Source organism: Uranotaenia lowii, chromosome 2, assembly GCF_029784155.1.
Source record: "Uranotaenia lowii strain MFRU-FL chromosome 2, ASM2978415v1, whole genome shotgun sequence".
Taxonomy (NCBI): Eukaryota; Metazoa; Arthropoda; class Insecta; order Diptera; family Culicidae; genus Uranotaenia; species Uranotaenia lowii.
The window spans coordinates 70,584,618-70,611,230 of record NC_073692.1 but is presented as its reverse complement, the minus strand read 5'-3'; the positions used below and the strand labels follow the sequence as shown (position 1 = coordinate 70,611,230).

Below are 26,613 nucleotides of genomic sequence, written 5' to 3'. Positions count from 1 at the left end.
TGATTTTTTAATGAAAATTTTCATTTCATTTTCATTTCATTTCCCGTACGTTGCGCTTTTTTATTTAGTACTCAATTAATTGCTTTCAAAAAATTTATTGTTATTTTTGGCAGTAAACAAGTTTTTGGAGGTATAAAAATTATTGAAATTAGAAATTTTCATACAAATCTAGTAGCGGATTTATGTACATCAATGGGGCAGGAGAAGATTGAGCGGACTAATTTTTGCACGGTCCGACATTTTTTTGGTTACGTATCGATCGTTTTTTCCAAAATCATGGTGTTAAAATTATCCAACAAACGTTTCGTAAAGAAAACCAATACGAAAAATGTTTTGCTCTGACGTAAAACCTTATTTGCCTTAGTAGGAACCTTAACTTTTTGTATAACAATATCACAAAAATCGCGCAAAAAAAACCATTCAAAATGAAACTGTCGTTAGTTGCATATTTTACTGCAGAAAATATCGCAGAAAGCCTCATTTCATCAAAAAACATTCCAATTAACATAATTCAGTATTGTTTTTGGAAAAAGTTGAAAAACAGCTGAAATATTGACAACGTAAGTCATTCCGTGCAACAATGGGTAAAGGGACAAGGATTGGCAAATCACCCTAATTTCAGCAAGGGCTTCGCGGGCCACGAAAAATCCTCTGCGGGCCATATGTGGCCCGTGGGCCATGGTTTAGGATGTTTTTCCGCTACTTCTACCGCTTCGCCATCATCGGCAAAGTTGTGGCCAGAAAATTTTCCAGTGGGCTCCATATATTACAATTTCATTTGCATCACGTGAGAACAAAATAATTGAGAAATATCAAAGAAGTAACATTCTCCGAACCAATTCCAAATCCAAACCCGGGTACCTAAAACTCATTTTAAAAATCTGCAAAATATTTTAAAATACAGGGTTTTTAAAATGTTATCGTTCAAACAAAAAAGATGTACAATGTGAACAAATCACCGACTATCGCTATCAAACTCCATTATAGTTTTTCCGAATTTTCGCGTTTTATTTAGCTACACTGTAGCGACGTATTACAGCTAGACATTTTTTTTTAAATTCTGTAATGGAAAGCTGGTTGTCTGAAAACTGTTACTTGTTTTACATAAGACAAACAACAACAGCATCTCAGCCGGTGAACATACAAAGATCAAATTAAACTTACGTCTTCGTTCACGGTTCGCTTATTGTCCCGTTGTTGTTGTCGGGAACGAATTCGTCAAGTCGTGACAGCCGGTTCTGTTGATGTTTGCTGCTGTTGTTGCTGTTCTGCTGGGTATATTAGTCAACTAGTAACTGCTTCACTAGTTCGACTATGTGTATGTACCGATCGAACTTTTATGTAACCAACAATCACCTTACTTTTTTCGCCACAAAGCGACGAATTTTCTTGGCTTTATTTTCGACCAAACTATTCAGGAGTTGAAATTTTTCGACCAGGCAAAGGTGCACGACAATGAACTTTCCACTTTCTTCGCCGCCGCGTGAGTTGAGACGCAAAAACACACCGGTTTGGCTTACGTGTCACCTTTTGAGGAGAACTTTGCTGGCGTCGGGCACGTTCCGCGATATGGAGCTTAATTTTGAATTCAAGTTCAGAGGCAACCGCACGACGAAACCTCTGATTTGGAACTGTTGGACCGGGTTTTTGAACCAAAATAAACGGGGGGAAACCGGCTCGAACCGAGACTTTGCGATACTAAATCGACTTTACTGCTCACGGACACCTTGGAAGGAACTTTCCAACTAAATCGACGACGTTCGGAACTAGACTGAGTGTTTAGTATCGTCGAACCATTTGAAAATAGCCCAACAGTGAGTTGAAGAAACAAAAAAAAAAGAATGGAAAATCCTCTAAACCCACTCGAAGCCCGACGACTACGAATCGATTGCTTCACCACTCGTCGGAATTCGTCCGATATATGGGTGACACTCTAAAATAGGGTATTACATACTAACAACTGACTAACAGCAGACAGTTAGAGTAGAGAACCAAAATCAACAACAGCAGAAAGTGTTTTAGTACATGTATTTATCATTAGACGAGCCGGGTCGTTCCTGTTTGGCGTTTTTTTTTTCACTACTTCTATTTTATAACACAACCGTTTAGTGAGCAGGGTCTGGGAAGCACTTACTAACTTCGCTAAACCGCCATACCACTACAGTCAATGTGACGGTGGACATATTGCCGTTTGAACATTATCTTAATCAAACTATGTACCTAAATTTCTACAAATCAAGGGAAACAAAACTAGAAAATTGGAATTATAACACCAAAGGGGGCCCATGAAACAATATCTCGTATAATTTCACTGTAATGTAAGCTAAGGGGGGCCTGAATTAACATTGTAGAATTTTTCCCGTATTGAGCGGGTTGATCAAATCAGAGCATTTTTTTTTCTAAACCTGGGCATTTGATTTCAATTTTTTCAACACTAAATTTATGTAGAAACCAGTGAATATTCAAATTCAAAAAGATAGTGAGAAAAACATCTTGAGTTTTCATTTTTTATTGGTCACTTGAGTAGTTTTCGTATCGTTTTTCAAACTCCCGAGAACAATAATTTTGATAAAGCGTGGTTACCGACACCTACTTAAAAAGAACTGACCACAATTTAAATTTTCTGTTTTTTTTTTATGTGAATTCAAACTGGCCTTTTTTTTCAAAAATATTCTGGCAACCGTTGATTGCTTCACTTGCCCACTTTACTTTGACAAGCTGGGCATGCCTAAAAAAATCTGGAATGCTTACTCTAAAGTAAATAATACATCGCTCTCACCTAATTTATTTTAGGAATTACAGTAGTTTTTCGATTTTATCACTGTTCGATTTTTTAATACTCGCTTAGTTCACGCTCGATTTGATCACGGTTTTTGTTTCGATTTTATCTCGTTGTTTATGGAAATCATTCAGAAATCATTTGCCATTCTTACATTTTTATTTCAAGTTTTGCGAAATTCACGGTTTTGCCATTATCACGGTGAATTAGGCGTGATAAAATCGAAAAACTACTGTACAGCTAATCAAACATTATGTTTTAATATTAAAATATTTTTTTCGCTTAAAAATGGTTCGGGCTTGAATGACTTTTCCTTAAACTTTGTCGAAATTTGAATAAATAACAGTAATGATTAGTTTTTGGAGCAAGAAGAAGTAGAATTAAAAAAAATCCTTGTTTCATTCAGTCAATTGTATTGTATGTTATTGAATGCACCCTCTTTCGGATTCTCGATTTTGAGAAAAACAACAAGAATGAAAAATTAAACTACTATAGTTGCAAAATTTGACCACTTATTAAGATTTCTCGCTTGTTCAGGTTCGACTGTACCAGTTTTAGTTTCCGACGTCAAATGATTCAGTGTTCCACGGAAAATAATAAAAAGGTAAAATTTACCGAGATAGCAAGGTGAACGCTCGTGAAAGCCAAAGAGGTAACTTCTACCTCTTCGAGGTGAAACTCACCTCACAGCGAGGTAAAGTTTACCTGAATCGAAGTGGAAAAAAGGTACAATTAACCGAGAAAAAAGGTGAATTCAAAAAAGGTAAATCTTACCTCGTAGTGAGGTGAAGTTCATCTGAATTGAGCCGAATAAAAAGGTACAATCCACCCAGAAAAAAGAAGAATCCAAAAAAGGTAAAACTTACCTCGTAGCGAGGTGAAGTTGACCTGGATTGAGCTAAAAAAAAACGGTACAGTTCATCTCGAAAAAAGGTAACAATTTGACGAACCCGTTTATTGAGGTTAAGCTGTTTTGTCATTCAGGAACAAGATTTGCTTTGTGCCTATCATGTGAAAATCGGAACAGAACGGTAAATATTTTTCTTAGATTTCTTTAGAAGTGCTGGTTCTCGTTATAATACTTTGCTTTTGTTACAGGTTGGCCGACATTCCGGAACATCCCACAGATCATTCCGGAAAAGCGGGATCCGAACCAATCGAAGGAAAAGGATATGAATGTCAACGCAATGCAAGAGGATTCAGCGGCCAAGGTTCCTCGGAAGAACTCGAAGAAGGTGGCCGTGAGGAAGCAGGAGTATTTGTCCGACAACGAAGCAAAACGAAGATCACTGAGCCAAATTGCCACGAGTTGGCGTAGGAAGTTAGCCTGGACTTGGCTCAACAATAATTTTCACGGCGATGCATTCCAACATTAATGATAAAGGTAAAAGTCTCCATTATCTTAAATATATACCAGTTTTTGAACGAATTTTGTTTTATTTTTATTGAAGAAACCAACCAAACCAGCCAACATTTACCTTTTAAATCAGAGGATGAGATAACGGTATTATTTACTATTTTGCTAGGTGAATGCGAAAAAAGGTTAAATTTACCTTTTCGCTAGGTGAATGAAAAAAGGTATAATTTACCGAGAAAGCTGGGTGGAAAAAAATCACCTCGCAAATAGGTAAATTTAACCTTTTTTCTATTTTCCGTGTCGATATACATATATTTCATAAAATTATTTTATGCAAAAAGCAAATAATTTGGCTGTGTGAGACGTATTTAAGCAGAGCTACACCTTTTTTTCACCTGAAAAATGATGTTGGTTTTTCAATGTTTTTGTTGTGACGTTTGAATTGGCCTGAAGAACGAAATTATTATTAAATAGCAAATGTTTGATTTTCAATTCTTGCTACGTTAAACTTTTGCTTAAAGTTTCCTGCGCTGGAATGTTTTATGTAAAAATTGTATCGAAAACAAGCTCATGTCGAAATCTAAGGTCTTTACACTGATACAAAATAGTATCTTCATTCAAACGATTAACGTGCAGCCCTGTCTTATGCATTTCAAATGACTAGGGCACTACTAAAGTTATTCATTGTTTTTAATTTAAAAAAATCTATTTTTTCTAAAACATGTCTTTGAATTTGTTCAAAAACATATAACTACATTCAGGAAATAACTAAATATTTTTTTGCAATCTGTTGATTTCAAGTTTTGTAAGACAAATCCTTATTCAAGTTGACAAGCTGATTTGAATTTATGTTTTGATGTATTTTTTTACATATTTCTTTACAAACTACACAATTTTTTTCTAGAACTCTATAAATATTCTAGAATATTTCACAGTGGCTGAGATCAATTTACCCGAACTTATTTTTAAAAAATTGTTGGAATAGTGGAGCAAAACAACGAAAAGATGCTTATTTCTAGAGATGTACCGAATATTCGGTCGGCCGAATTTCGACGCCGAATACCGCCAAAAAACCGTTAAGCCGAATATTCGGCACACCGAATAGTTGAGCTAAGTATAGGCCGAATAGGCCGAATATCTACTACATACTTGAAAAATTTTTCAAATCACTTTGGATAATTTATAAAATATTCAAAAGCAATGTTGTAAAAGTTTCACTATCATTTAAAACTTATGGTTTCAGCAAAACATTTAAGGTGTATCCGCTATTCAGGCTTCCCATGAATCCAGTAAAGATTCCAGATAAGTCAAATCTGTCCGGGATGTCCAGAAATTGTTTAAAACTTCCTGATTGTTGTCAGATTATTGGCTAAATCAAATAAAAAACTAAAATTTCTCTATAAAAAGTTTTAAATTTTGTACTGAATACCAATTTTTCAAAAATTTCAAAATGAACATAAATTTTGTACTTTTTAATATTTTTTTTCAAAAATCGTCCTGAATGCCTGACCGTGTAGGTACGTGTAGTTGAACATCCCCCCTCCCCCCATTTCACAGGAACGCAATCTCTTTGGGGATAAACGCCCTAGAAGAGACTTACCATTTGATTTCTTTTCAGTTATTGGTGACATTTTAAAATCAGAAAGACCCCTACTTAAAAATATTTTGTAATCATCTGGTTAAAAATAATCGACTTAAAACATGAGAGGCATTAATATGAAAAAAATGAAAGCATTGAAATAATCGCTAAAGTTTTTTTTCATTAATAACTCAATAGGATATTCGACCGAATATTCGGCCGAATATTCGTTTGGCCGAATAGTAGAAAAGGTCAATATTCGGTATTCGGCCGTTCGCCGAATACCACTATTCGGTACATCTCTACTTATTTCTTTAAGTTCTTTAACGGATTTTTTTTGTTTATCGCATTAAGGTCTTTTGACAAAATCATGAAAACCTATCAATTTGATACGAAAAGAGTATGTGTTAAAAGACGCCGAGGAATTTGTCGTGATTTACAACCGGTTAATAAGGTGGGATACAATTGTTTGAAACTTGAGGCCCTCTAAATTGAATTTTTTGCTTATCATAATTTTATATTGAAAATGAGTATGGTGAATGCGAAAATCATCATTTATAACCGGAAAAAACGGGCAAAACTTTTTAATTTCAAAACGAAATATCGCTAGCAACCATGGATGTGGGCTTATTATCTTGTTAGATATTTTACAGTCTTAAGCCATATGTCAGTTCATTTTCCATCACTTCATTCCCTTTTAACTAACCATGTACGTCCATCTTGATTTTTAACTGTTCGTGCTACTAATGTCTTTGTTTCAACTTTTGAACAGGGACCATCTGGGATAAGGGTTATTCTGGGAAAAGTCCCGCCCACACACATATGAGTCCAAGAAAGGGTTTTACCGCGCCCCAAATCGCGTTGCTTTTGTAAAGGTGTCATATATGCACCAGAGACGTACACTGCCGGCCAAAAGTTTGGGATCACCCCCTCAAAAACATGAAATTTTTGATCAGCCATATCTCAGCCATCTTAAGACCTATTGAAATTCTTTTGATCTCATTCAAGAGATCGTGAGCAAAACCTTCTTTGTATGTATTCGACAAAATGATAACATTTAGTTTATATGACTTAAATTTAGCTTAAAGTTGGAACATTTTTCAAAAACCGAACTTAAAATTCAAACCCGATCATCTCAGGGTGGGGTGGACCAAATTCAAAATTCGAGTTGCATTCGAACCTTTTTTCATACTTATTAAAATACATTTGTAATGTACTTAAATAATATAAAATAGCTACTTGAGTCATCGTCCAAAAGTTTGGGATCACCCCGTAGTATGGTGTAACAGCCAAAAGTTTTGGGATCAGTCTTCTAAAACATGCATTTTTATTTCACGCGAATCTCTGTTATCAAACAACGTACTGTCTATCTGGTAAGCTGATGGAAGAAAATGAGTTTATGGTAATGGATATTTAATTGAAATATTTTCCAACTGCTTTAGAACTTTTGCTAAAGTTTATAACTTTTTTATGATTTTCAGTTGACCAGGTAACTAAATTACACACATTTGAAAACACGCACTTATAAACTAATGCTAGTTTTCACAAACGTCAAAAACTTATTCTTAAATCTAGCTAGGACTTGTTCATTTTCAATTTCACTCGGTAAACTATTTATTGAACATTTTCACACCACGGTACTTAGAACAGAGAGTTTTGTGACGAAGCTAGGAGGAATTGGGTCGATCTTATTTCATTCGAAAAACGGGTTTCATAGCGATGCAGATCTGTACCTCTAATTATCGATCTTAAATTGTTGAATTAATATAAGGTGGAGAAAAAAAAATCTTTAAATAAGCATTCATCTTGCAATTTGCCAAATGTTTTCAGCCTCACGCAAGGGAAACAAAGCTTAAAAATTTAATTCACTTTCCAAGATTTTCGCTTTTGTAGCATAATCAGTTAGCGAAAAAGCTCAATTTATCTTAAAAGACGATGTCCTATTTTAAGAATTCTACACGACCTAGGGAAGAGGAAAGGTGCTAAAAATATTTAAAAGTCTTAAATTTTCAAAATTTGTAAAAAGAATATCTATTTAGTTTGGCAGGCGATATAACGTTTTACGACCACTTTTATGAACATTTGTACTTGAAATTGGAAGAAAAAATTACGACACATTTTGACTTTTTAAAATTATAAGTAAAGAAGCTTAAAACAAAAATTTGGATATTTTTGTTCTTATTCAAATGAACTTGAAACGTTAAATAAATTTAAGCTTTTATGATGGTTTTATAATAAGGTTGCCAGAATTTTTTTCACTACGATCCGGGCCTAGCAATTCCGGGCATTTTTTCAAAAAAACCTGGCAAAATCCGGGCATGGATTTCAATTTTTCAAATCCAAAAACCGGGCAAAAACCGGGCAAAAACCGGGCAAAATTTAGGTGTTATTATTAATTATATATAAAATTAAAGAAAAAATGCAAAAAAAATCGAAATTAATATTTTATTAATGTAATTGCAGACTTCCAACAACTTTTTGAAACACTTAAATATTTAAAGGTTTATAAAAGTAAATCAGCTAAATTATTTGAAACAACCGTTGAAAATTTCCATACCGATAATCGATTTTGCTGAAACGTACTCAAAAACTTTGATTTTTTTTTGGTTTCTTTGTAAAAATTGTTAAAAAATCCGGGCAATATCCGGACTTTTTTCACGATATCCGGGCAACCGGGCCGGACCGGACTTTCTCGAAATTTTGCATCAAATATCCGGGCAAACCCGGATAAAACCGGGCAATCTGGCAAGCTTATTTTATAATGATTAGAAAGTTGAATTAGAGTGTTTCTGTATGCCTCCGTCATGTTTGTAAAATGCCTCTATCCTTAAAACAGTAGGTAAAATAGAATAAAAATATGATTTTTATCATTGAAACTTCGAATCTAAGCTTCAAGATCACAAAACAGATTTTAGAAAGTTTTTCTTGCGGATGGACTGCCTCCATAATATGGCAACCCTAATTTTTGTTTTATGCTATAAATTTATAAAAGACATAGCGTAGGGATTTTATAAAACTTCAGCCATGTCGTATGGAAGCTATCAGTTTCTAGCATTTTCAGTGAAATTATACGGAAATATTGCCAGCAAAAGAGAAATTTCGCCTAAAACAAAAAAAGGCGCATTTCGCCTATTCATGTTTGCGGTTGAGGTCTGGCATTTTTGACAACTGTTATAATAAAATCGTTTTCTCGAAAACTGAAGGAGATTTCAACATAAAAATTACTTCAATGAATAGAAAACAGATGTCTGCTCATGTGTTTATAGTTTTTGTACACATATTCGATGTAATATTTGATTACATCAGTATTCTGCTTAATAGGCGCATAAAGCCTGGTACATATATTGTATTGCGCTAGAATCAGTCGACTGTTCACTCTCGCGAAACATCGATCTATTTAAAAAATCGTGAATCGGGGAATGTTTGAAAATTTTATCGTTCTCTTCCTCAAGTAGTCTTTTTGTGTTACATGTCTTATTTTTTGAAATTTAATTTAATCCAGATAGATATTCTTGACTACTAGAGTACCCCAAATGACCCGTCTTTGAAAAAGTTGTACGCTGCAGGCTAAAATTGATCCTAAGCCTAAGTATGAGATCTCATGACAAATTTGGGCCCGAACGGATCACGGGAAGGGGTCGCTCAACGAGCCTGAAGTTTGTATGGGATTTTGAGACATTTTGTTCATGAGAAACATGAAATTCAAGTTTTTCATGAATATCTTTGGTCCCCTTTTTTCGATATCTTTTGAATACGGTTTTTCTCAAAGCATTAGTTGTGACAAATATTTTATTCCACATTTAATTTCAATTCGAGATAAGACAAAAAAGTTATTAGGCTTCAAAAATGGGCTATATTTTTGAAGGGTGATATTCATCACTACTAATTTGGCCCTGCCGCTTTTGACGCGAGAAAAAATTAGCCCATTTTTAAGGTCTAGTAATTTTTTTATCTTAACCCAAATCGAAATGCTGTCATCGAAGGAAATATTTTTCATAATTTAGGCTTTGAGAAGAACCGTATTAAAAAGTAATCGGCCGAAGGGGACAAAAGTTATTGATTGCATATTTTGCATTTTATTAACAGGAAAATCAACATGAGTTTTTGCTAGCTCGAATGCCTAATCTGTGATTTGTTATTTCAATATGGTACATTTCAAGTTTCCCAAAAAAAAAATCTTTTCAAAGTTTCATCAAACTAACACAACAAATCATCATGCTTGAGAAATATGGATGAAGCATGCATTACATCATATTGATTCACAACAAAAACGTCTGGAAAATGCTACAAATTGCGTAACTACCGATAGCATTCAATGCTTAGACAGAGCAGGTGCGTGTTTGTATGTGTGCAAAACAGAAAAAAGCGATTGGTGGTGATATCGGGAAAAACGTGGTGCTTCAAGGAAAAACCGACAAACATCAAAGAAAAGTAGAAACAAGAGACAAGGCGAAGGAGGTTTTTTTCTACGGTTTTAACTCCAATCTTCCACTTACTTTTCCATACATTTCTTTGCCTGCATTTTTTGGGGCTAGAGTTTTAGCGTGTGTGTTTATGCTACAGAGCTTGCGTTAAGGATGATTTTTTTTGTTAAGCAACTATTTACGATTAAACTATTTAGTAGTTTAAGGCGTTTTCCTTCGTGCAGTTGTTGCCAAACCAAATTTCGGATGATTCTGGATGCCTTTGGATTTTGTGTACAGTTAAGTGTGCTCGGAACCAATTAGTAGATATATGGATGATGATGTTTTTCGAATGGGAACGTTCAACATGGATAACACTGAACTGACATTCCAAGGTCACGGTAAAAGTCAAATGAAAAACTGGATTGGAATTTCCCACTTACAGCCGCTGTAGTGTTGCTTGTTGTTAATTTAGCGCTGCCCTAGAACAGTTCGGGATCAGCTGAGCTTTTTTGGATGCACTTCAAAATATCTTCCAGACCAGCGGCAGACAACCGTGGAAAAGGTCAGCTAATTGACTTCAATTGAGCTCGGTTTTTTTTGGCAGCTGCAAACTTTGCGATTCCTTTCAAATGCGTGCTAACCGAATATTCGTCAAAAACTTGCAGCTATCTTATCACTTTTTCCACCCGGCACACAAAATCACTGCCAAAGAAACACCCACGACAAAGCCGGATTCTAAACTTTCTTACCGATTAAACTTGAGCCTCCGAAAACGCGATCTCGAACGTAGGTAAAGCCACGAATTGTCAGCAAAGAATAACACCTTCGGCAAATTTCTTGACCATGTAGCCGTAGAAGGACACAATCCAAGGCAAGGACCACCAGCCAAGTATAGTAACGTGTGAGAGCACGCTGGAAAACTCTCCTGGAAAATTCGACTGCTCTCTGCTTACAATTCGTTTCGCCTGTGTGTGGGTGGGAAAGCGGGCCGTCAATCGATTGGCAGACGTTCGTAACTGTAGGGTGGTTCATTTAGTACATATATTTAATAGATGTTTTTACTTTTTAGAAATTTTTTACACAAAACGATACATAGAAGATAATTTTGAATCCTCGAATCCAAAATTTTAAAGTTGTTAAAAATTCCAATTTTCTAGTTAGTTAGATTAGATTAGGTCAAGTAGGGAGAAAATCAAGTTTTCCAACTAGATGCATACAGTGAAGCCACCAATGGCCGCGAATTTAAGCTATGATGAATGTTCTCTGTGCCGTACAAAAATCGTTTTTTGTGCAATTCTGAAAAGAAAAGCACTGACACGTAGTAAAACTTACGTTCTTTGAGGCAAAAAATTAAAAGCGAGAGATTTTTCATTGTAACGATACAAAAACGCGATTTTGTAAAAAGTGTTGGTGTACCACTGGCCGTGCACGCTTATGTTGCTTGTTCCAATCGCCGCTCACAAGTGTACCAATGGCCGCGCACTTCTTAATTTGGTTTAAACAGTGAATAAGGTATCCAAACAGTATAAAATACGGTTTACATGGCTCTCAGGCTCATTGCGAATATTCTCAGGTAAGGATTTTCAAGATTCACACATCAAACACTCATTTGTCTCCATTATTTTGTGAAACTAGTCTAGTGCAAAATTAGTAAGAGATGCCATTTTTACAAAGCATTATTTTGCCGGAAGATATATTGGAACAATGTTTTCGGTCCCGATTCGGCAAGCTGTCTGAAAATCCACGAGGAAACTGACCAACAAAAACTAAACAGATCCGAATTGCTATCTAACCTCAAATTTTCAAACACTTGGTAGTAATTTTCATGAGATAATCGTTTCTTCTGATATTGTTTCAAAAAGTTGTGTTTTTTCAGACTGTTATATGGAGGAAAACATTGATTGGAAAACCTGCCTGTGTATCTTATGGAACCTTTGTGAAATTCCGAAAAAGTTCTCTACGTTTAACTGCTGATAAATACTAGAATACGTTCCGTGGGCGGCAATAGAAACATTCAAAAATCAAGTGTGCAATGGCCGTGCACAACAAAATTTTCATTTTTTCCACAACAGAACCTTCAAACTGTTCACTTTTCTTCACAATTGATTCACCCCACAAATAGCTTACCTTCTAAAATTTTTGCCAAGCTGCTCGAATTAAACACAAAAAACGGATTTACAAAAAGCGACCCGTTTAGCTCACTTGCTAACTGGATAACAGAAAAATTGGCATCCGGCAAAAACGATGTTTGTTTTTATTTTTTCCTGACCTCAAAAAGCAGAATAAATTTATTTCTAGTAGGGCAAGTGAAAGATACTTAGCGGAGGTATCCAAAAATGCGAAACATAGCAATTTTCGTTGTTGAATTTCAGAGAAAATAAAGATTAAAGTTGAAAGTGCGCGGCCATTAGTGCTTTCACGGTACAAAACTTAAAGAAAATTCGAAAAATTTGCTTTGAAATCCATAATATAACTACAAGAAGCGCATATTAAGAATTAAAACCGAATGTTCACGACCATGCCAAAGTTCTGAAAATTTCTGATTAAGTTAGTGCTGGACTGTACTTTGGATATAAAAAAAACAGAATCGAAAAATATCTCTTTTCGGTACTTTTCTTAGTGTCGTATTGATCACTTCTCAGCACTGAATTGCACTGAAATACTTTTTTGCGTTGAGTAATTACGACGAGTGATGAGAAATCACACGGACTTCAGTAAAGCTTTTGATAGAATCGACATCCCTTTGTTAATTTTTAAACTACATAAAAACGGATTCAGTGCACAACTGCTGAAATGGATTGAGTCGTATTTGACAAACCGTACACAAATTGTTAGATTCAATGGTTCACTTTCAAAAAGTATATCCGTTACATCTGGTGTGCCTCAAGGCTCCCATCTCGGTCCCTTATTATTTATCTTATACATACGTCAATGACATTACTTATTTACTGAACCAGCTGAACGTGCTTATATATGCAGACGATATGAAGCTTTATATGATAGTCAATAACGAAGAAGATTTCAGGGTGTTTCAAAATGAAATAAATATTTTTTTCAAATGGTGCAGTAAAAGTCTTCTTGAACTAAACGTGAAAAAATGTTCACATATTATATTTACAAGGAAAAAATATCTACATATTAAATTGTTACATTAGGAAATGAGCCTGTGGAGAGAATCAATAAGATAAGAGATCTAGGTATTATGTTGGACTCAAAACTTACCTTTGTAGACCACTATAACTCAGTGATTCAAAAATCAAATAGTATGCTTGGCTTTATAAAACGTTTTAGTTATAATTTTCAAGACCCATATACAGTGTTCGGCATCGCTAATTGAAAAATTAGCGGCGCTAATTAATTCGCTAACTCATTCAAATTTAGCGATCGCTTATTAAAACCGCTAAATCAGCTGAAAAAGTTATCGCTTCAAGTTTAAAGCGCTAATCGCTAACTGTTGACTAACAATAACGTAAACAGCATGGCCAGAGGATTGATTTTTGTTGCATCTCAATTCGTTTGCTCAAACGCTATACAAATATGGTGGATTATTTATTGTGCCCAGTCTGATGAAATTTTTTTTTTACCAGGTTTTACTTTTTTCAAATTTTAAAAATAGGAATGCAAAATTCTTATGATAGGACCATTGCCAAACGTGGATCTATAAAAACTAAATGAAATGAAAATCCAAATTCATTCTATGACGACTTTATCTTATCTTTATTTTACCTGATTTGAAATACCAGTGAAAAACTGTATTGTGAAAAGTAAATATCTCATCCACTTCAAACAAGTTGTAGAAAGTGAATTTTTCCAGCACGATTCGTACATGTATTAAACGAGACTTTCCGGGTGGGATAGTAACGTTGAAATCTAAAATAAAAAAAAACTTGGAAATTTGGAAAAGCCTTTGAAAATCTATCGTTTAACCTAAAAATCACATTTCAACAAATCACCACATGTGGACGACCATGCTAAAGTCACGTATAATATTGATCAAGTAGGCCGTGGACTGTACTTTTGCAGGCAAAAAAACAGTATCGAAAAGTTGACCTTTTAGCTATGAATTACATAAAGGATGTTTAAAATAGTTTAATACTGTTTAACTATATTTCTTGAATTCTTTTTCTAAGAATGTTGAGAAAAGAAGTACTAAAAGGGAAAATAAAAGTAAATATGTATGAGGCGTTCCTGCTCTGAGACCATACGAAGTGACCACTTTCACTTGAAGCGCATATTGGTGTAAGAATGATACCCGATGTCTCTTGTCAAACGACAAAAAGTTTTCTTCTATCAGTAATAATTCGAATTTGGTAAATGGAAGTTAGCGGTCTTCATTTAGCGGAACCAAAAAATAGCGGAACTTTTTAATTCGCTAGCTCGATCAAAATTTAGCGGCATAATTAAACCGCTAACAAAAAGTTATCGGACTAACTAGCGATTAGCGGATTAGCGTTTTTGTGCCGAACACTGCCCATATACAGTAAAAACATTGTACATACACAGCTTATGTCCGATCCATACTTGAGTATTGTAGCGTTGTGTGGTCCCCCTTTCAAATTTCTCATAAAAACCGATTAGAATCCATTCAGAAACAATTTGTTCTATTTGCTTCACGAAATCTAGGATGGTCTCAGAGCCAATTACCAAGCTACGAATCACGCTGTTTACTAATAAATATTGAACCATTAAGTGTTAGAAGAGAATTTGCTGCAATCTCCTTTGTAAACGACATAATTTATCAGCGTGTTCAGTCTACTTATCTACTAAATCAGTTAAACTTTTATTGTCCGAGTCGTTAGTTGAGAACCATAAATCTGTTTATTTTAACTTCTGCTCGAACTGATTATGGTAAAAATAGTCCAATCATTGTCTAATGCAGAATTATAATAAAAACTACCAAAACATAGATTTTACTATGTCTAAACAGCAGCTAAAAAGTGCTTTTTACGGGAACAGGCACTTAAGAACCTAATATTGTAGTGTTTAAAGTAATATTAAGATTGTACTACTAGTTTTAAGAATATATATGTAGCCTACGATGTTTCGCGAAATAAAATAAATAAAGTCAACTTGTTTAACCCAATAGACTGAGTTAATTTGGGGTCATTTTTAAATTTCCCAAACCATGGGGTCTAAAATGCTTCGTTTTGGCTCAAACCTCATCAATATTTTTTTGCAGAATTTTCAAAAAACGTTTATATGAGGAAATTTAAACTTTAAGGTTTGTATGGAAAAATTAATATTTTGTACTGAAAAATCATTTTTGTTTCTTCTATGAAAAGGAGCCTACTATTTAATGGATTTGTGCCAATTCATAAATTCTCTAAAGACACATTCCACGCGCTTGTACCGCTCAAAAGTGATTTTTATCTGTTCGCGTATCAAAAAATCTCAAAATTGTCTATAATTTTGATAATTCAAATCACACAAAGCCCACCAAAAAAAGAGAAAAAAGGTTTTTTTACACATGTTTTAGATGATTTTGAAAATCAGTTTTTTTTGGTGAAAAAAGTGGTGTTTTTGACAACTTTAACAAAATCATTAATTTTAATGTATTGATGATTTTTTTGGAAATATTTTTAGTATGTTCAGAACCCAAAAAACACAGCTTCATTTTGTGGAAAAAAGAATTTCTTTATATCCAATGTAGTTGGTTTGAAAAGCGAACAAAAACAGTCGCAAATGAGTGAATTCACGTCACAAAAAAAAAGAAAGTTTTTAATTTTACGAAAAAACCCTAATTTTTTTTTTAAATAAACTCTAAAATTATAGAAATCGGTTGAAATCTAGCTGAATTACAACAGCGCGAATGAGTGAATTCACGTCACAAAAATTGATTTTTTGTTAAATTTTATATGAAAAATGTGCTCTGAGTTGTTTTGACCCTCCAGATGGTCGGATTTTTACAAATCGATCATAATTTAGCTAATTTTATTAATGAGTTCATTATTTTCAAATAAAAATACAAAAATATTGAAAAAAAAATAAAAACAATTTTTTTTGGTGAATTTTTAAATGAGACAGTAGTAATTTTAACATATGATCCAATCAAAATAAGGAAAAAGTTAGATGCAGATACTGAAAATTTATGATTGTAACAGTCGGAACAACAAAATATCGTTTTTAAAAGTGTACATAAAATTTGAAGACTCCAAAGAATGGTTCAGTATAACCACAGTATAACTTTATATTTCGTGACGTGAATTCAGTCAACTACCCTCTTCTGCTTGAACTTAGTGAATTCACGCCACAGCTTCAAATAAGCATAACTTCGTTCGTTGTTGTTCAATCGAGAAGCTCTGTACATCAAATTGTTGGTCATTGTTTTCTTTACAACTTATTCGAAGAAACTGATATTCTATTTCCACTGAGAGAACAGGAAATCAAAGATGTATGTACTAAAGTCCGAAATGGTAATTTCTAGCGTAAATTCACGTCACAAAAGTAATTAATCACAACAAAAACAACTTAAATTTTAAAATGACCAAATTATATTCATTTTGAAGGAAATTCAATTTGCGACCGTTTGCTACAATTTTTTTCATTTTCAAATAAATTGGTTGACTTCTAGAATGAAAACAGTGCAGAAAAGTCCGGAAAAGCGATTTCAAAAAAATTTAAAAAAGGTAGTCAAAAGAAAAAAAAACAAATTTATACCCTTTATTTCCAAATTTTATTTATTTATTTAAATCATGTTTCACAGCCAACGGTCAAATAAATGAAAAAAAAAATCGTTTACTTTCTATGTTTGACATGTTTGTTGTCGATCTGTAACTTAATGAAAAAAAATATCTTAAATTGAATTTCATTAACCCTCTAAACCCGTTGTTGGGTTTAAACCCTTAACATGAGAAAACTGGAAATGGACCTTGAAAAAGAGAAATATAAAACACGTCTTAAGGCGGGGTTCGAATAAAAAAACAACATTCAATCAACAAGTACAACACTTATGTTAAATGGTTGCAACCGAAAAAGTAGATACTAAAATTAAGTCATTAAGCCCATCATGTAGCTATGGAATTTTTATAGAAAAATGTAATCATTGTTTCCTAAACGATAAAGTTATTCATAGAACTAAAGTGGTACGTAATCATAACTAAACTAAACCCCAATGAAAAAATTGCCTGCTATTTGTTTGACAAACGCTCCCACGGAGTGGAAAATTTCGAAAATTCAAGGGTAAACCAACTAGGAAAAGTTCTGAATTTTTATGAAGATCGAGCATTTTCGTATATTTTTAACGGGTTTTTCCGGCTTGGTGGTCAGAATTGTATGTCAAAAAAACGGAAAAAACCCAAATGTTTTAATTGTTTGAATGATGTGAAAATGTACTAAATGTTTAATAATACCCTAATAATAATAATTAGGGTAAAACATGTATAAATACCATATGCATACATGTCTATGGCTTCGTACGCTTTTGTAGAAAGTGACGATTTCGGTAGATTTAATGTATCGGCCTAGCGGTGAAAAGTAATGTTAAGGCCCGTGAGGAACAAAAATTTGATATGTGATGATATGCTTCTAAATAAATTCTACCCGCTCATTTTCAACATCTTTCATTTCATCTAACCTTCTATCCACCTATATAAAAAAAATTTCATAATCTTTAGATGTGCCTACTAAAAAGGACATCACTTTTCACCGCTAAGGCCGATAAATTAAATCTACAAATATAAATTACGGTGATTAATCCTTCATAAAAATTACGATTTCCTTTTCAATTTTTATGATTTCCCGATTCCCGGGAACGAAGAAATGGCCGGGAAATGGACACTCTAATACTGCCCCTCATGGCAAGTCCGTCCCATCTGTGTTTTTATCATTTTTCAGTTTATCGCTGGAATCAATTGTATTTTATATGTAGTTTCAAAAGAAAATTCGTTTGCAAATGATTTTCAACAGAATTAAAACAAAAATATCAAAAACATTAAAAGCTAAAAACATTCTATAAACGATGGAAGCGGTGCCGAATTTGAGTGATGGTTTTCCACTAGTGCAAGTGGGATGCAGCTTATATTTCACCCAACTTTTGACAGATCTCTCGATTCCATCACCTATTGTCGTTGCAGTGAAAGATTCTGTTGATTACTATGATTTGAAAAGCATATAACTGCTGAATCCCTGTTGGGCCGTTTTACGATTTTTCGTTGCCGTTTTTCTCATTTCAACAAAAACGCAAATGGGACGTACTTGCTATGGGCGGCAGAATAACAATCATATGATTCCATGCGTATATGTGTACGCGCGCTCTTGCAGGTCCACAGTTCATTTAGACAGCGCATCAGCACATTTGGCGTTTCGAATATACTGTGGCCGGCGTTAACGCAACTGAAAGGGGAGGTATGACGGAAAGCTGTGTCTCGTTAGTACGCGTTCTGCGTAACGGCGCGGCGTAACGCATTTTTAAATCAGCGGTTGAGATTTTGCGACTTTGTGCGGAGTATGTTTTGTTAAAATTAGCAGATATTATTATCGTAGATTTTGTTAACATTTTTTAGTTTCAGTTGAACATTTTAGAACTTTTAAATTTAAACATTAAAATCTACAAGAAAATTTCGAAGCAAGAATAACAAACTCACTTACCCAGTTTGACAATATAGTAAGCTTTATTTTGTACCAATTTATCACATTTCGCGCAAGAGTATTCCATGAACACAACGTTTTCTAAATAATGTAAAATGAACTAAACCAAAGGATTCTGAGGCCTTATAAGGTTGTTCAAATCCACGTACCCGGAACGTTGAACACTGGTTTGTGCTTTCGGCTCCAAACTGCTTGCTTTGTTGATGCTGAGCACCTGTGATACCGGAACATATCCGCCGGTGGCGACTGGTCGATTCAGTGGCTGAAGTGCTTTTGTTGTGCTTGTTTCCTGTTCTGAAAGGTTTTCAGCCTTCAGTTCCTCTTGATCAGGTTCTGTCGGATGGTTTATTGTTTCCATTTCTATGCTGTTAGAGATAGGGATTGGACTTGTTAAATTTTGTATTCGGAAATTTGCTTCAACATATCCAGTGTTTTGAGTCGGTTTAATAGGCTCGGATTCAATAGTTGACTCTTCATGTGTTGTTTCTATTTCTGGTTCGTCTTCACACTCTTCATCGTATAGGATGGATTCATCCCAGTCATTGAAAATAACCTGTTTGTGGACGTTTGATTTTTCGTTCTTAGTACAGAAGGGGTTGTCAAGTTTCTGTAATGAAAAATTATAGCCTTTAAAAAAAACCACATACTCTGATACAATATGTTCAACACCAATGAGTTAAGTTATGATTTAACCGAAAAAAAAAAAGTTAAAACAACTTACCACAGGTTCAAAAATTTCTTCCAATCCGATCGGGAGATCTACTTTGATATTCTTTACTCGCTTAACATATCGCATGACTCTTAAGGCCGCCAGTATGATCAATGCTGAGCCCAGTATGGTATAGAGGAATATTGGGAAAACTGGAACTGTAACAGAATTGTAGAAACGGTTAAGGTTATTCCATATGATTTAGCGATTTTTGAGTAATTACCCTTCTTTTGTGTTGTAATAATCCTGTAAGAGGTCATCGGTATGCCTGCATCATCTATCGATGTGACACTTACATTATAGCGAGTATCTGGGTGTAGTTGACCTATTACAATCACATCGTTGTAGGGCATAACTATTACATTTTGCACCTTTTGTGGTGATTCAACCGGCCAGTACTCTATATCATACTTTTGAATCCACGACTTCTGCTCACATCTATCTTTTATGTAAACGACGAAAGAATGATGAGAAATGTTTCCCAGATCAAAATCTGGATTGTCAACTCCGCCATATTGCTCTACAATGCATTCGGTCCACGTCAAGCTAGAGGAATGATCTTCATAGTTAGCGGCCAACGCAAAATTCATCGGGTATTCCGACGAAAAATTCACACTGCTACTTGAGTTGCGTATGAGCTGAAATCCTAAAGCATGGGTGCAAGATCCCGTATGATCAAGATCACAGAACAGCAAAGTGTAATTCCTCGGGGTTTTATTATCCGACAAGGGATACCAGGAAATTTGATGGAAGTTTTCCTTCCTGGACACCCTTTTTATTATAGGTCGTTGATCTCGGTGGCTCAAAAATATTGTAGTAGAGCCAACGAGTTTCGCCCGACCCAGTGCATTCCTACTCGTTACCTCTACCCTGTAGGAGCCAAAGGCCAGGTTTTCAAAGGTCGCCATATCCGTGAGTACCACCTTCGGTTGAATTCTAAAAAAAATAAAAAAAAAAATTTAAAAAATTGATGCGTACAAATAATTTTTTTAATTAGAAAAAACATTTTTTTATACATATCTTTTTACCAAAAATGAGTCGAAGTATGTTTTTGGTATATGTATAGAATTATTCTGCATGGGATTGAGGAAGATTTAAAGAATTTGTTCGAGCTTCTTTCCTCTGAAAAAGGAAGGCCTACAATAAAATAATCGTTTTCAATTATTTGGAACCAAAAGTCATGCCATGCCACTCATTTCTCATTCGAATGTTCTTCACTTTCCCGAAAATATTAATCTAAGGATTCATACCAAAAATTATTTACTCTTTATCAGGGCCGGGGGCCCGGTAACATTGAGATTTCAAACTTTAATACTAGAATTCAAAGTTTAAAAGAACAAAAAAATCAAGTTCAATTCAAGTTACAATACAACTAAAGCCAAAGCAGGGATGGCAAAATGTATAATTCAAAACCTAAATTTTTATTTCAATTTTATATTTTGAAACCCCCAAAAAGAATCTTTTTATATAATGTGTTAAACATGTAATTACAAATTGAGAATAAGATTCTTATCAGATAAATTTTTGAATTCTATAAAAAGGGAAAAAATATTAAAATCCTATAAAAAGGAAAAAAATCAAATTGTTCTTCTTAACCCTCATCCGCATCGGATTTCATTACCCTAATCAGCACTAGGAGTGTCAATTTGACACTAAAAGCTCAAATCGGTATAACTTTTGGCGTGTTCAACCGATCTAAACAAAACTTATATCAATAGAAACTTTGTAATGTCAGAAAAATGTGTTTAGAACATTATATATAGCTAAACCTATTAGTTTTCTCGTTATTCAGCATGATAGAAAAACAAATCCGAAAAAACATGCCACAGGAAAACTCCTGGAGTTCATATATTACACGTCCAAAAAATATTTGCCTTATGCACATGGAAGCTGAAGTTAATGCCTACATCATGAAGCCAAGAAATAATTTTTAAATTTTTTTTAATGAAAGGGTCACAAAAAGTTCATAAAAAAAGTAAAGATACAATATTCAAGAACTTTTGAAATCATTTGGGGTCCCCGAAGAAATTTTTGTATTTTGAAGCTTCTGAAAAAAGCTACAAGCCTTCGAACTTGCAATAGTGTCAGAATGACACTCTAATGCGGATGAGGGTTAATCGTTAACGTGAAACAAATTGAATATTAAAACATAAAACCTGAATGAAGATGAAATGTTTTCGAAACGATGCTGTTATCGGTTATCATAGAAAAAAAATAGAAAAGAAATCCAAATTAAGTAGGCACTAACCTAAATAAAGACTCCAAAACTAAAAAAAAAACATATAACTGAAGAAACCAGACCAGACTTGAAAATCTCAATGAGTTTTCTGAAATATGTAAAAAAATAAACTTAATATCATTGAAATATTTTTGGAGAATCATTTAATGAAATGTTTTCATGATCAAAATAATAATGTTCGATTGGAAAATAATAATCTACTTTAGTAGAGGATAATTTTTTTTTATAGAAGAACCTCAAACTTCGGTTAAATCAGTTAAAAAAACTTCAATTTGAATTTCAAATCTGATAATCATACTAGAATGGAAATTCAATAGAGAAAGTCAATACAGAACTCGGTTGTTAATTTGGACGCTTTTTAATCTCGGCAATCGGCCTCTAATGCTTTTATTCGAATCTTTCTTGAAAGATTTTACACTTCACGGACACTTCCTTGCGTCGTTGTATTGAAATTCACAAATTGATTGAAATTTCGATAGTTAGGATATTCATTGGGCCAGCACTACTGTTGTTTTCAGATAAAGGGTGTCCACGATGAAATTGCCACACTTTGAAATTGCTCTAACCTTTTAACCGTTGGGTAGAATTTAATGAAAATTTGAGTAGATCTAGTTCGAAGTGCATTGTTTGCATCCTGCAGGTTTTAAAGTCCTGTGATTAAAACTCGCGTAAATGGAGTCGGAAAAACAGCACGTGCGTGATAAAATCTTGCGCATTCATTACGAGAACAAGGTTCTCTCGCATCGTTCCATCGCTAAAACGAATTCCACGGTGTCGCGAGTGATTAGGCGGATCGAAGAACGATTGACCACCGATCGGAAGCCCAGAAGTGAAGGAAAAAGTATTCCGTACAACACCTAAAAACACCGCCTAAAAACACCGTCAACATGCTGACGAAAGTTGAAATGCTGCATCATGGACGACGAAACATATGTGAAGGCCAACTTCAAACAGTTCCGGAGCATGTCCGCATTCACAAGATATCCCAATTTGCGAATGAATTCCTGGTTTGGCAAGCCACGTGTGGGAAGCGGAGTGCACCTTTCGTGACCAAGGACACGATGAACGGACAGATGTACATGAAAGAGTGCCTCCAGAAGCGGCTGCTTCCTCTCCTGAAGGCCCACAACGTTCCAATAATCTTCTGGCCGGATTTGGCCTCATGCCACTTACTCCAAGGACATGCTGAAGTGGTATGCGGACAATAATGTAAATTTCGTGCCGAAAATGTTCAACCCTCGCACCTTTAGCATTTTCTTAAAAGACCTGAGGTAGTGAAGACAGTCGAGGAACTGATGAAAGTATGGGTTTACAGCACAACAAAAAATGATTGATTCACAGGTTGTGCAGAATCTTATGGCCGGGGTGGACTGTAAATAAAATACGAGTAAAATGGTAAAACGAAGTTGATATATCAATATTCTGATAAAAAATAGCGTTTTAGACCAATAGGGTAAGTGAGCCCTATTTTGGCATGGTCCTTTTCTTGGCATGCCAACATGTCTTTTAATGTTTTTCATGTCCAAATTGAGCTTAAAAATTTTTAAATATATTTTCATTGCGAAGAGAATAATTTGTTTCAAATCTGTGCATACCGAATTTTTTGATTGTTTGTACTATAATAAAGAAGTTAATTTTTTTCGATCTGCATCCGAGGAAATTATGTTGGAAATCACCGTATGAAAATCAGATGAACTCACCTTTCTAGTGCAACTGTTAAATTCACATGCGATTTCAAACGCGGACATTCATTTGAAAAATTTGCAATAAACACTCATGCTTACAGTTAAACTCGGCAAAAAATCAAAAAATACACGAAAGACTAAAGAGTGAATAATTATTTAGGTTTTGAATAGAAATTTAAAACTAATTTTGTTCCTTTTCTTGGCATGCAACTTAAAGCGAAATACACCACCAGTGTTGGAAGCTGGAAAAAATACATGTTCATTAAAGAGGTATTTTTGGGCTGATGTTTTCCCTAAAACTTCATTTAAAACTACGCACAAATGTTTTCATACTAATTGGGTTGTATGATAAGACCGTTTCTATCAACTTAAGCTTCGAAATAAGTTGAAGAACATAAGTGATTCGACTAACTAAAAGTCATATCCGAGCATTGAAAATGTAAAAATCGATATTTGGGAACCATGAATCGAAGGTACATTGGTATGCGTGCGAACAGCATTTGCATTGCAGCCTGCCGAGCAAAAGCCACGTGGTCTCCTACAGAACACAGTGGTTCGAAATATTAAAAAAAACTAAATTAAATTAAGCATCTCACAAGACTAAAGATGTTTTTCTTATCTAAAAATTGTTAGATCGATGACAATTCATAACTTTAGTATATAAAATAGATAATTAATTGAGTTTTTTAATCGTTTTCTATTGCTTGGGAACCATATACCAACTCAGATTTAAATTTTTGGATTTTTGTTCTAATTTTTTTCATGGAAACAGATATTGGAAGTTCAGGAAAATATCATTTGCTTTCCAATAATTTCTAAAAATATTTTATGTGAGTCGAATTAAAAAAAATGTTTTAGCAAGGTTTACATTCTAACATTTATTTGGCGAGTCAAACCACTGCGCAACGCCCCGGGCATTCGAGATGGCTCTTGCTAGAAGCTTATAATCTCAGCTAACAAATTCAAAAGGGCAAAATTTTAAAATACCATTCAAAGAATTTTTCAATTTTTTACTTTATGAAGCCAAACTTCACAATATGAAGACAGTTGTTTTGTAGTGAAAATAACCCTATGTGTCGCAATCGCCTTGCGGCATTTCTGGACTTCCGACTTTTTGAAATTAAAGCTTATTTTGTGCTTCCCTTTCAACCAAATTTCATCAATGTTTTCAAAAGCCTTCTTGTTGTATGAGTGGCGCCCGGTTTTCCATCGTCGCGTAGAACTTTACGCTAAGCTGACGTCATTCTGTCAGTGGCCTTATATTCAGAATAGCCAACGATTCTGTTAACTGTCAATTGAGCATTGTTGGTAAAGATCTGTTGCACTTTGCTGGTGGCCAAGAATCGGATCATCGAAACGGCAAACAATTGGTACGGCGGCCAAGTAATTGGAGCACCGCAGTGAGTACTTTGCATGAATTTTACTCACATTAATGAAAGTTCCATAGAGAAAACATATTTTTGTTAAACTCTAAGCAAGTTAGCTAGTAAATTCTTCAAAGGATGTTATATAGTGCACTCAACAGGAAGGTAGGAATGTCGAAAAAAAGGGTAAACCATGCCTTAGGTGCCAAGGTCGGGTACATTTACCCTATAGCGTTATTCTCTTCACACTTTCAGTAATCAAACTTTTTCGCTAGTCAGTCGCACCCTTCGGTCCCAACGGCGTCTGATGACCGACGATTTGGAAAAATGGTGTAGAGCGCATAAACTGACGCAAATTTCAATGATAATCGAAACGATAACATAAGTTTTACTTTGTTCTTGCTCATACTTCTGCTTTAAATATTTCAGATTATCCGGTTTATTGATTTATCCACACTGCAAACAATCCACACCTAGGATGTATGTTTCCTCACACATAAGGTCTTCAAAACCGATCTACGCATAGATTTCATAGACTGTTTCGATAACGAACACCTCATAATTTTTTATTTCCCTCCGAAAAACTAATTCTAACAAAATAAAACACCTTCGAGTAGGCAAGCAAGTAAACGCCTAGATCTAGGCAAATGTAAGAGTGCAATGTAGGCTTATAATATTTATGTGTGAGTTTTTATAACTTTTATGTGACGCATATAAAAGTCATAATTTTGTATTCTATATGTGTGGACACGTTATTTTCAAATGGGAATCACATTGCAAAAATTTATGAGGCAAATACATATCCCCAAAATGTGGATTTTTTGCAGTGCAGGATGAAATTCTGGAATGTTTGTTATAAGATATTTTAGTTAATTTAAAATTTATCCATAAATTGCATCTTAATAAAATTTCTCACAAACAAAGCAAAACTTTAAAGATGATGCACTATAGCTAACAATTATGCTAGAAGTTTGTACTAAATGAAAATAGTATATATTTTCTTTATTCTACCTAATTTGTACTGTACTGAATAGGATATCATAAGCTGACAATTACTTTAATTTAATCAAATTTCGACAAAGCTATAAGGAAGATATACCAGCTGCCGTAAAAGCCGTAACTTTTTTATAAATGTTGAGAAAAACATAATTTCAGACTCGCGTGGACTTCTCAAAATATATATAAAATAAAAAGATTCTACATTCCTCGGATTTATTCGGACTTGCTCGGTTTCAAAGTAAAGAGGAAAATTATGGCCTGGCCCGGTTGCCAAAATATTTAAAAACAAGTCCATATTTTGCTGAATTTATTCACATAATTGAAAAAAAAACAATCAACTCAAATTGGACTCCATTAGTTTGAGCTTGCTTTATGTAGACTGCTTTTTTTGTTGTTTGAAGAGCGATTTGCATTCTGCAGATGTATCTCTTTATTTTTTGTAATACTGGAGTCTGTTTAAATTTGTCCGGATTGTGTGTTTAAAATTCGAAAAAGGATGACCAGATTTTACCAAGTGTTTATAAGAATTTGTTCAACCCGCATAAATGCTGTTAAAATTTTGCATTGCTTACTCTAGGAGGCCCAATGAGGGTATCTGTTCGCCCCCCCTCAACATGTTATATCTTACGTTCAAGTATCAGGTATCAGAAAAGGGGTGGGCTTAATAGCGGCACTTTATCCAAACAAACGGGAAAATTGTGCCTAGCCTTTTTTTTCACAGCTTTCATCATATACCTGAGAAACCTGAAAACCATAAAAGGATTAGAAAATTAGTAAATATTGGTTGAAAAATGGCAGATTGTTATTTTAGTTTAAATTCTTAGAATTAGATGCACTTTTAACAGGATAGGCGAGAGTACATAAAAGCTTTCTAGGAAACGAAAAACAGGCATATATGAGCTAAAATGAA

The 26,613-nt window shown here is 34.4% G+C and overlaps 2 protein-coding genes across 6 annotated transcripts in view; both read right to left on the bottom strand.

Moving 5' to 3' along the window:
- LOC129748050 (uncharacterized) overlaps positions 1–10,983 on the bottom strand; it is a 211,293-nt gene extending 200,310 nt beyond the window's left edge. The window contains exons 1-2 of one of the 3 annotated variants that reach the window (XM_055742519.1): positions 10,562–10,983; positions 1,165–1,771 (exon numbers count right to left, since the gene is read on the bottom strand). Coding sequence is in view for 1 of the 3 variants with exons in the window: in XM_055742518.1 (XP_055598493.1) it covers positions 10,212–10,237 (26 nt within the window). In the remaining 2 variants the exon portion in view is untranslated. Of the gene's footprint in view, positions 1–1,164; positions 1,772–10,211; positions 10,517–10,561 lie in introns of those variants that run through there. The other 2 variants (XM_055742520.1, XM_055742518.1) reach the window with 2 other exon arrangements.
- A 7,724-nt stretch (positions 10,984–18,707) lies between these two features.
- Positions 18,708–26,613, bottom strand: part of LOC129748044 (cytokine receptor-like) — an 83,150-nt gene continuing 75,244 nt past the window's right edge. For all 3 annotated transcript variants that reach the window (XM_055742506.1, XM_055742507.1, XM_055742508.1), the window contains 3 exons: positions 19,640–20,352; positions 19,429–19,574; positions 18,708–19,314 (listed from right to left, as the gene is read on the bottom strand). In XM_055742506.1, coding sequence (XP_055598481.1) covers positions 18,808–19,314; positions 19,429–19,574; positions 19,640–20,352 — 1,366 coding nt within the window. In that variant the 3' untranslated portion in view covers positions 18,708–18,807. The remainder of the gene's footprint in view (positions 19,315–19,428; positions 19,575–19,639; positions 20,353–26,613) is intronic.